The sequence below is a fragment of the Gallinula chloropus genome, assembly GCF_964237585.1.
Source record: "Gallinula chloropus genome assembly, chromosome: 4".
Lineage (NCBI taxonomy): Eukaryota > Metazoa > Chordata > Aves > Gruiformes > Rallidae > Gallinula > Gallinula chloropus.
Window position 1 is genome coordinate 63,464,144 of NC_140088.1, and position 12,072 is coordinate 63,476,215.

Consider the following 12,072-nt stretch of genomic DNA (forward strand, 5'->3'; position numbering starts at 1 on the left):
ACAAAGAGGGCAAGCACACAGTGGTACTTCCCACTATATGTAAGATATCTTATCTTCAGCCACCTAAAGCTTAGGGACTTTAATTTGGGGATAACATCCACATGATAGCTTCTACTGGATTTTTCTGCCATGAATAGCCTAAATGCATTTTTTTTTAAATAAACCCAGTTTTTCCAAAAGAATGCATCATAAATTGACAAACTATTGTATTGCATAACTACTGCTGACACCACTCTTGTTAACCAACAGAAGGAAGAAAACACGACACCAATTTTTATAAAAGGGCCCCAGTGAGCTAAAGAATTACAGACCACAAAGCCTGACTTGTAGTGTTGAAAAGAAACTAGTAATAAATAACAAAATTAGGAAACCAGGCACAGGTTTTGTGGAAGAATGCCATGCCACGCCACAGAAACACATTATCTTCTAAGAAATCAAAAGCTACACGGACACTCTATTAATAGGCTCACGTGTAACTGTGTTTCCATAGCTTTTAATGAGGTTCTTTGCTTTCTTTACAAGCAAATTTCTTCATCACTAAATGGCAGGAAGATCTGCTAGATCAATAACTGCTAATATGTAAAAACCATCTACTCATTCTAATTTTTGAAGCGAGTTTGTGACTGCAGCAGCATTAGCATCTGTGCTGGCAGCCAAGCTGCCCACCTCCTCTTCAAGGTCATTACTGAACAATAAAAAAGTTACTGGTAGTTGCAATTAAAATGACTATAAACAGCTGCAGAAGAATTCAAGGACACTACCGAGGAAATGAGGTGGCAGGAGAGCTTATTGCAAGTGCAAATAAGTGTATACAGAGTGTCAGACCTCCTAGTGCATGTATTTGGCAATAGAGCATAAACATGGCATTACCGCTCAAAAATCCCAGTAAATCTTTGGGTCAAACATGGACAGCTCTTTGAGCACTAGATCAGAGTTAATCAAAATACAACAGAAAGGTAGGAGCAATATGGAAGGAACAGGAAGCGTACACATAGTGGTTTGATGTAGGAATCCCCAGTACTCCCGTATCACAGGGCGGCAGAGTTTAAACAAACCCACGCCATTCAACCTGGAAAAAGGCAATGACTCAGTATGCCATTAGTTCCAGGAGCATAAATGCATTTAAAAGACAAGTCTGTGCACTGAAAAAGGTCTGTGAAGCATGACAGCCCTGTTGCAATTTTTGGCTCAGGTGTCCCAGCCCACTGGTTGCCAGGAAGGGAACAGTCCACTCTTACATGCTTTATCCCATGCATATGTTACTGGCCAGAGCTAGAGACAAGACTGTCAAGAAAATCTCTTGTCAGACCCAGTACAGCTGCCGATTTTAAATTTCATTTTAAAATACCTTGGACAAATGGCTCATTATGTTGGAAAAGCAACTTGGTTCTTGTCCTCCTAAGCAGTAATCCTCTTCAGTTACGACTTTTTTCCTTTGAGAAAAAAGTCAACTTGTTACCTGACAGCATTCATCCTCAAACTTAGGTCCCCTTTTTATTTCCCTATGAGAGGTCTACCTTGGATTCAACATAATCCAGAAATGTTACCACTCTATTTTTACCTCAGTTTTACCTCTGTGCAGGATCCTGATCACTAAAAATGCAGCCAAATAAAAAAATCCAGGGAGCAATCTAATTAATATCCTTTTTCCCCTAAAGCTAACATCAGTTTAATTGTAAGCCTGCTAGGAGGCAGAGATAACATATAGAATGCAACATAAATGCCTACTCTTAAAAGTAAGAGGATGCCACCTATCTCGATAATGGCACAAATGGTAAGTATCAACTTTCAAGACAAAGTTTTCTTCCAGCAACAGTATAGGGGTTTTGGACAGGGTCTGCTAAGTCTGCTCTACTTCTCTGCAACAGGAGTGCTTAGCTTCAACCTTGAATTAGACTGGTTAAAATTTATGAGGCAAGAGTAGGCAGAACTGGCAAAGTGGAAATACTGCAACGTACCTGACAAACTGCTTCCACGTTATTCCTCTCCATGGGATGCAGCAAGGGTTAAGGCATTTTACAGCAGCCGAGACTGCCCAGAATCGCCAGCAAAGTTCCTACTGAATCAATGAAGGCAGGTGGCAAATCATCCCAGCCATGTGTCCAACTCCAAAGTCAAATCTAAACATAAGAGGATTGAATCCCTCTTTATTGGCATTTCTTGCCTCTCCAGCAGGGACAAGCCCTAAGGCTACGTGGCTTTTAAGATGATACACAGACAGTTCTTGCAGCACTCCTTGACTCCTGCCAGCATTGCCTGGGACAGCATTTGGCACACTTCACTGAACAGACCTGACTGCTTTGGGTGATGCTTAAAAATTCTGATGCTTATAAAGAAGACAAAGCTGAGGGGAAGTCTACCTGGATTTGAATGTCTAGGAACAAATAACCTGGTCTTTGCCTCAAAGATCTTCCTCAATTAGCAATGCCAAGATATCATTAACCGTACAAAGATGATTACGCTGCTCCTCAGTAGGATTAAACCGAATGTTGACCAGCCTTATGGGACAAGAATAAATGGTGCATCCAATGGCAATCTGCTACCTTTTACTACGTTTCTTGCTGGTAATGAGGGATAAGCAGGAAGGTGTATGCATTGATACTTGAAAGCACACAACAGCATCAGCCTATCTGACATTGCTCCCACTGTCTTCTGCCCTTCCCTGGAGACTCAAGGAAGCTACAAGCCTTTAACCTATTTAGGGCAATTCCAAGCATCCCAGGTACTCCATACATAAAAAATAAAAAATTGCCTCAAAGATGCCTTTTGTTCATGTTGTTTTGTTTGCTTACTTCGAACATTAAATAATAAAACCTATTTTTGATCTAAGCTGCTAAGTTTAACCTCCATGCAAGCATGCACAGAAGACAACAGTTTCTAAAATTCATCTTTGCTACTCTGATCGGTCACATAGCTGTCCCTCCTACTCCTCAAAGCATGTGAAGTATTTAATTCTTTGGGCATTTCTATTTATTCCTCTCCTTCAGGACAGAACTGAAGACAAACTCTGAGATTATGCCAAAAATTCTTCAGGGAGTCCATTCAGCAGACACGTATGCTCCTTTATGCCCTCCACCTTGGGGCAAAAAGGAAGCAGGGAGCACTTGAGCTCTGCTGCCAGAGATACAGCTGCTAGCCTGGGCAAAGGCAGCCCAGTCGCACCTGCATGCCACATGATGCTATTTCTGCTTTGCTGAGCTTGTGGAGGGCAAGGTGCTTCCACCTCCTCCTTTCCCCTCTTCTCTAGGGCCAAAGCAAGCTCTGCTAACAGGGATTCCTGGCATCAGCTCCCAAAATAAAATGCTGACCTATGCTGGCTACCCAAGTAGTTTCTTCCCCTTCAGAAAAATCTCTTTTAGAGCAGAGGTCCAGCTGCTGACCACAGCAAAAAAAAAAAGAAAACTGAAGTGAACCCCAGAAGAGCCAACACCTTGCTCCCAGGCAGGCATGGTCCTCTCTGACCACCAGCAAGTGAAAACCCATAGTAAATCATCGGAGGAACACAGCAGCAAGGAAGCAAAATGCCATACTCTGAGCACTTGACTCACTTTCAGAAGTGCACACCACAGGCAAGCAGCCATATGTGCACAGGCACAAGTCAGACCCGCTGCTGGCCAGTTCAGTCCTCTCCCACACAATGGGCAAGTGCCCAGGACAGCCACGCAGGGCTCAGTAACCAGCCACGGAGCAGCCAGACAGATCAGCTGCCACAGCTGGAAGCACACAGCCCAGATGATGGCACCCAGGTGTAGGCACAGGCACAGCTCTGCTGCTAGTGACAAGGGGTAAGCAAGAACATGAGTACTTCATTCTGTATCTGAATTCACATACCCTTCTCTTCAAAGGAAGGCACAACGAAAAACAAACCCACCAAACCTAAAAGCCCTACCCATTAGCCAGTTTGCTCAGAGACCTGGTATTTAACAACAGAAATTATACCAAATGCAGATTAGCATACAGATTAGTTTGGCTACCACATATACTAAAGATCAGAAGCAGCTGTGTAAATCTCTTAGTAATCATTGAGCAAATGTTAGTAACTTCCTAGAATTTCACCACACCAAAATGAACACACTCCTTACAAGCAAAAAAAAGCCAAAACCGTGAGACACTTAGAAGACCATTCTTCAGGTAGCTCCAAACACCAACCCCCACTGTAGCAGATCTGTACTTCTGTTAATGCAGGTAATTAGGGCTATTATTTAAAGGGAACAGCATTTCTTTGTTTCTGCTCTATTTATGTATTTTTGATTTTTAAAAGATCAAGGTGCAACCAAAACTGAACAAACTAGTATCAGAATTTTTGGAGGAAACAAAAAAAAAAGTTTCTTAAAAAAATCTTGGGAAGTTATGAGTTAAGAAGATATGACAAGGAAGACCACAGCTGGACCTGGAACATGCAAATACAAGCAATTAGATGGATGACTGCAGAGCTAAATCAATATAGATTAAGTATTCATGAAAGGAATCATTGCAACAGCAATAATGTATGGAAACATCTGGTATAGTACAGCACTCTTGCCTGTCAGGACAAGAAGCCTTAAGTATGTGACCTAATTAATAATTTTGTTTTAAGCATCACCTAAATACATAGAAAGAAAATAATTAAAATTCAGTCAAAACAGAACTAAAAGAACAAAAAGTCTGCTTACTCTTCTTGACGCAAGTCATTAACGCTCCGATCTAGTGAGATCATATCACTTGCCACCATATTAAACCCAAACTCTTTAATGCTGGCTTGAATGGATTCTTTGTAATCTGGTCCTAAAACATATGGCTTCGCTTCCTCTCCAGGGCCACCAACAACTCCGTGAGGCTCAGGCTCTTTGGGTTCAAAATTACCAAGGACTCCAGGTCGTAAAACAGGATCTCGGTATACAAATGTCTGAGGCTTAAATGTGAGATACTGCCTCTGGATGATGTTTTGCTGTTTATCACCACCACCATGATGATTTAGTTCATTTTTGGCTTTATTTTTCCTTCGAATGGATTCCAAGTCTACTTCCACACCTTCGACATGAGGCCAAGGTACCACAGGTTTGAACTTCTCGTTTCCCAGTCCATGGTCTCCTTTGTTTGGCAGGGGTCTGTTGGCTTCCTTGTCATCCTATATATACACACAGAGAAACAGCAGGAAATCACATAAATACATGACCTTTCATTTATTTAAACCCAGTACATTAATGCACCAAGAGATGGCACTAAACATATGTTAAGCAAGAAGAGAAAAGTCTGTTGGGGGGCTGAATGAACTCTTCTTACTAAAGCATCCGGCTGCTGTGGAACATCACCAGCTGGTAGCCACACTTACCTTGGTGAGGAGGTCCTGGAAAAGGAGTAACACCCACAACCATTCTCAAAGACCAGATACCCACACAGGACATCTTAACTTGAGCACAGCTGAGGCTGCACACCAAAGCAATGCACAGGGAGAAGAGGGTGGTACAGAGGCAGACAATGTTGCGACACAGAGCACAGCATCCTTGGGGCCACTCTTGGACAAGGTGGTTCCAAGGCTACGTTTACCAGCTGCTGAGACCTCCACAGGATCTCAGTGGCTGCTGCATACAGCCTCAGCATGCTCCTGTGCTGGGGAAGAGTGTATCTAAACTGGCAGACATATCAGCACAGCCTTGAGCTACATCTAAACCCTGCCCTTCAACCCCCACTGAGCACGAGTCCCTCCTGCTGCAACAGCAGAGCGGTTTTCAGAGTCGTGAGCTAAGATGAAGGCACCAGGAACACTACACAAAACTGGTATGTAGCCCTGATCTCATCTGCTGCACACAGACCTGCCTGGGGAAGCAAGGCTGGGGCTGAAGTGAGCTACCACCGGCACCGACATCTCCTGCATCCTTGTTTAAAAAAACATCACCACTTCACAGCACACCCTCCCCAAGAGAGCTGAAGTTTATCCTGAGGAGAAAGGCTGGGATTCCAAAAACTGCTCAGCATTTTCTGTGATCAGTGACATTGGCTGGGTTTGAACAGGGACGGGTGACTTTGGTGGAAGAAACCAGACATAAAGGCTCTGAAGTGCTCAAGTGTGAAGTCTCCAGACTACAGCACGAAGGCTCCCCAAAACAGTCACTTCAATCCCACTGTCCAAGAGGACAATGGGCAAATGTGTCTGAAAAAACAGATTTCCCACTCAAAGTATCTATCTGTAAACAGGACAGATCTTAGATCACACCAAAATTTGCAGAGACCACCACAGGCATTTTAGCAATGTACCACTATTCACAGATAAACAAAAATTGACAGTGGGAGGATGTCACCCATCCAAACCTGGTGGAGGCAGGGACAGCCCTGCAGTTAGATCAGGTTTTTCAGAGGCTTGCCCATCACACCCCAAAAGCCTCCAGTTTCTCTGGACTACCTGTTTCAGTTGCTTGACCAGTCCCACAGTGAAGGTATTGTTCCTCATACCTCACATGTTTTCCATGTTGCATCTTGTAAGGACTGCCTCTTGTCCTTTCAGCACACACCCCTCAGAAGATTTTATTGCCGTTTTCTCCACAGCGTCACTTTTGAAGATAAAACGATGCAACTAGATCCCCCTTAAGACCTCTCTCCAGACAAACTAAGTTGGGCTCCCCTACCCTTTCCACAACCGCCTCGCTTGCTGCAGCCCTCCAGGCTCCTTCGCAGGTCTTTGCTATGTCCTCTCCATTCGTTAACATCGCTCTCGAGCTGGGGAGTGCAGGAACAGTAATCACAGGCAGTGAATGCACCAGGTGTCAGGAAACAAACCACATCCCTTTGCTGGGTGGCTAAGCTCTCCCCAGAGTACCTCATTAAGTACTGTGCCATTACTGCGGGTGAGGGCACATTGCTGACTCACATCCAGGTCTAACTAAACTCCACGATACTCACTACCACATCATCTCTTCTCACATCTCACCCTGGGTAATAAAGCTTCAGCAATTAAGAAGAATCCACGTTTAGGTTAATGTGGTAACAACAGGAGTCAGACTGGCCTCCAACAGAATTTATTCCAGAAACTCTGACCTCTCTGCTCCTCCTAAACAGGGAAGGCATACAAAATGCAGAAGCATCACATTATTTTGTTCTTCCATTTGTGTTTTTCTGAGGAACTCAAAAGCCAGTGAGAGAAAAGGAAGGGTAAGAGCACTTGAAAAGGCACATTTTCCAAGAAGGTAGAAGGCTGCCATGGATCTAAATAAAGCCCAGAGAGGACTTTTGAAGAGAGCAACATTTCACACTTACTCTAGAAATCAAAAGGAAGGCTTTGCCACTCGACTATCAGAACACTGCTGAGCACTCAGCTCTTACCAACTTGCATCTAATTCCTGCTCCGAGTGCAGAGGCAGCTATAAAAGCCAACAAAATGTTGGGCATCAGGAAGGATGGTTAGAGAGCATCATTTTGACTGTGCAAGATTGAGGCATTTATGTCTTCAGAAACATTTAGTTCTGGTCTCTGCATCTCAAAAGGAATCAGACAAAGTACAGAGAAGCGCAACAAGAACAAAGGAGGAGGTGTATAGATGTGCCTTAAGATGAAAGGCCAGAAAGATTGGTGTTTCATCTTAAGATTGCAGAGTGCTGACGGGTATACAACTGAAGCTTAGAAAAATCAAGTGATGGATAAATTGAATGGAAAAAAACACTGTCAACTCTGAGTACAAGAGCTGGACACATTTGGCAAAAATCAATCAACCAAAAAGTGTTCTTTGCATGGTGAACTCCTGGAACATGCTGTAATCTGTTTATTTTGCTGAAGTCAGAACTATGACTATTACATTTAGCCTCAGCATAACTATTATGCACAATTTGCATCACAATGCATTTATTTGCTGTTCCCTTCCAGACACTAAATATATCCCATTTTGCCAGCTTAGGACAACACTGCACAGAGATATATACACACACGGTCAGCTACTTCATCCAATTTCTATGTACCCAGGACAGAAATGATAGAAAGTACACGTATCACAGGCAGCTTCACACCACACAGCTACTCACTCCTCCCAACCCTGGCCACACATCTACAATGCAGGATCACATGGGATGTTATGAAGAAAATTAACTCCATCTCAGCACTAAAAACAACCCCAAACGAACAAAAAAGGAACTAACAGGGTTTAAGTGCATGCTGCAGTTCACAGCTCCTGGAGGTTATTTGCTTCTCCAGAGATGACTGTGGCAAAGTTTTTCCAAATACTGTCTGGAAAAATCAAAGTCAAACCACAATCACAGAACTGTTCTGACCATCATGCAAGTCACAATGCCTCTGTTCAGAGCTTTGGGTGCCTCTTCACTTATGAATTATGACTTCCTCATTTAAAAAAAAATATTGAAAAACATATGCAAACCAATTTAAATCGCTTTTTAACCAGCATGCCTCATTGATTAAAATTTTGGCTCAGCTAGAAGCGTAGCATCAAACTTCTGCAAGATTCATACAACAACAGTCAAACTGAAAGGCAAGCACATTAAAAATATTAAAACTCTAAGAAAATTAAAACCACATAACCTTTCCCAAGTGGAAAAACAAGATAGTCTTGAAATTATTTCAAAAACTTTGGAAGAGCCTGAATCAATGACAACATGGTGAAGGGAGGGCTTGAAAGAAGCAAGTACCACATCCAAACACCACATTGGTGGGTTTTCAAAAAAAAAAAAAAGTGAAAAGAGAAGCAAAAGTCTGTGAACTCTCCCATATCTGAAGACAAACATAATAATTTCATTACATCTTTATAAAGCACACGTTTACATAGAGTAATACAGAACAACGTTTATTCCACAGATCATTGCTTCTTTTTTAGCTTCTATGGGTCTAAATCTAGGATTTCCTGCCAGTTTTTCCAGCTCTAGTTCATTGCATGCTTCTTCATTTTACAAATGTTCTTTTTACTCCTTAGGGATTATGTATGAATCACCACAATGGGCGTTTCGGGAACTGAGATGATATAAATAAACTTGCATTAAAAAATAGGAAGGGTTTTTTTTTTTTTGGCAAGTTACGTTCTTCCTTTTTGCAAAGGAGACGACGCAGCTAAAGGTGTAAGAGACATAACTGCATCCTTTTGGAAACATGCTCCTAAATTATATGAAGTAAAAGCAAGAACTGGGAGAGGTCTTCATAGGGCAGCAAGACTTGTGAAGTGGTAGGAGGGCTGGAGTTGCAGCTGGCAATAAAACTGAAAACATCTAAGTTGTGTATCTGCTTTTCTCCCGTCAACCAGTTCAAGACTGGCAACTCCCTATGAAACGTTTGAGGTCCAAACTGATGTCAGAAAAATGGATTTGCCTGGTTTCTAAAACAGAAGCTTATCATACTGAAAAAGTTTGCTAATTCATAGAGACATCTATAAAGGAAGCTTGCTCATCTAGACAAAAAACAGTGAAGCACCAAAAAAACAAAGAGAGGAATAAGTAGATGACAGTAGAATTCTTGTTACCCAAGGAGGCAAGAAACCCCCAAACTTTCAGAATATACATATCCAGCTGACTAAAGGCAGATACTGATCATCTCAATATCATCCTGTTCTTCATGAAAAACTATAAAAATCGATACAGTTTAATATTGTGGTAACCTAGAATCCCTACAGGGTTTTTCCTCTTGTACCTTTCCAGCTTGTACCTTTCTTAACTACGTATGTTTTTCTTCCATAAAGGGATCAAGTACTTTTAACTGGGGGTGAATCAATAGTTCTCAGATCTCTCTCAATGCAAGTTCCTCTTCTATGCTGAAAAGAAGCATTTTGAATAGAGCCTCTCACTGGTACTCTGAGAGAGGCCACACAGCTATCAGTTTAAGTTTAGTACTTCAGCAAGGACTTAAACAGATTTATTTTGCTTTGGTTGCCTCAGTACAACCAGGACCTTAGTTTACAAGATAGAGTCTGGCATTTTCCATTATCTGAGTAAATAGAATGTGGGTTTTTTTAATTTCTTGTTACCCTGTTTAAGAAAATAAAGGGACAATAAGCTGGATTCGCAGATTTCCTTATTGACTAAGACTTATACTGGGAAGACACTAAAATAATACCTGCCCTCAGACAAGCTTCTAGCATGATTTGCTTTGAACCATTGTATGTGGATCTTACTTGTCAGGTTACAGTTCACAACATACATGGCAGGGTGGGTGGGGGGGGAAGAGCACCACTCCAAATTACATGGTCCTCAACACTCTTATGACCAAGAAATTTAAAGACTTCCTAGGTTACCCAAAGCCCCATCCAGCCTGACCCTGAACACTGACAGGGAAGCGGCAGCCACAGCTTCTCTGGGCATCCTGTGCCAGTGACTCACCATCCTCATAATAAATATTTTCTTCCTACTATGTAATCTAAATCTACCATCCTCCAGTTTAAAGCCGTTACAAGGGCACACAGCAAGAGGACAAGTGATAATGCAGGATCGGCACAGGCAGAAGGAAAAATCAACGCATACAACAATACCTTTGTGACCAGATTTCACTCTAGGCCCCCACTCACTTCAGAGAAAATGAGCAACGATTACCACAACGTAATGGGCTGTCAAAGGGACCCCGTAAGATTGCACACCTTCCACCACACGTGGTAACCTCCATCCCAGCACTCAGAAGCAGGACCAACTGCAGAGGGGAGACCAAACCATCAGCAATGGCATTCAAGCCACCTGGCTCAAAAGGACCCTTCGTTGTCACAGTACCCGGGCAAAACTGCCTGTCTTTTGCTTTGGTTTCTTCTCCAAAAGAAGAGAGGGGTACTCCAAAGGTGATGGAGTGCAAGCTTACACACTTAGTAGCTCCTACAGTGACTTTTAAGTTTACATGAGTTTTAAAAGAACATTTAAGGGAACTGCAGAAGCACAGAAATACAATTTTACACTAAATTATAGAAAACTACTGAAGCATAGAAATATATGCTTGCAGAAATAACAGATTGCTAAATCACTGTAATTGCATGCTTTGTGCAACCCACGTGAAAGAAAACATACAGTGGATGGTTTTTGTCACCAGCATTTCTAGGAAAATGTGAAGTCTGTGGTTATGTTCTTATGTGCATAGTAGCCCTCAATTTTGACACGATGTTCTGACAACATGGAAGTCCACTATGCAACCAATGCCATCTCCTCATAGTAGATTTTTGCCCCATTAAGTAGTCTAGGAGAAATAAAACGCACTTATACAAGGCCTAAATCATACATATTAGCACTAAAACTGTGTTAGTTGTACTAACCTGCAATAAGGTTTGGTAGACAGAAGTTACTTTACTACAGTTTGGTACCACAAACACATTACTGTGATAGCATCTCCCAAGAGCAAGCAATCATACTGGACAATTACTCCAGTAGTGTGATTTTTGGAGTGTTCTATAGAAGACTTAGTCAGAAACCACTCATGAAACACAAAGAAAATTCCTCCAGAAGTTTGAAAGAGCTTGATGATATAAACAAGCAATCATTATAAGCATAATTTTAATATATATTCTATTAACGAAAAATGATGTAACTCTGAAGTGTAACCGAGGTGCAAGGATCACAAGCAGCTTTGGAGAAATGCAAGTTCAGCAATAATTTCACAGTGTTCTGTACTGCACTCCCACCTACACTGAAGAATGAAAAAGAAAATGGCTTTTTAAAGGAATATTAACTTTATTTTTAAAATGGTTGTAGTTGCTCTAAGAGTTCTCTGGGCAACCAGACCAACTAGCTCTTCCTGTTATCTTGGATCTTTTGTGAAGATGTCATTTACTTTACTGCAGCAGCAGCATTCATCCAGGACAGTGGCTTCAGGCTACTGCTTGCATGCTGCCACAGTTTGCAGCCAACTTCTCATAAGGTCATTGCATATGAAGCTGTAATCAGCTAGAGAAACCCCCAGGCAGCCAATCATTGGGATAATGCCTCTGCCCCTTGTTCTTCCCTTTTGGTTTTTTACATATCTGTAACGATAAGTAACACTGATATTCAGATTTCTAACAAAGCAGGAATACTTCTTTTCAGTTGAAACAACACAATGGCCCAACTATTTGCCTTGTGGTGGGCAACACTGTAATTCCTGAGTTTTACCTGTTTACTTGCAGAGTACCTTTTTTAAAGATATATATCCATATTTAGA

At 41.9% G+C, this 12,072-nt stretch overlaps 1 protein-coding gene across 2 annotated transcripts in view; it reads right to left on the reverse strand.

The window, feature by feature from the left end:
* GALNT7 (polypeptide N-acetylgalactosaminyltransferase 7) overlaps positions 1–12,072 on the reverse strand; it is a gene marked incomplete at its 5' end in the record, with an annotated part of 70,382 nt that overhangs the window by 34,337 nt on the left and 23,973 nt on the right. For both annotated transcript variants that reach the window (XM_084263983.1, XM_084263984.1), the window contains one exon: positions 4,653–5,107. In XM_084263983.1, coding sequence (XP_084120109.1) covers positions 4,653–5,107 — 455 coding nt within the window. The remainder of the gene's footprint in view (positions 1–4,652; positions 5,108–12,072) is intronic.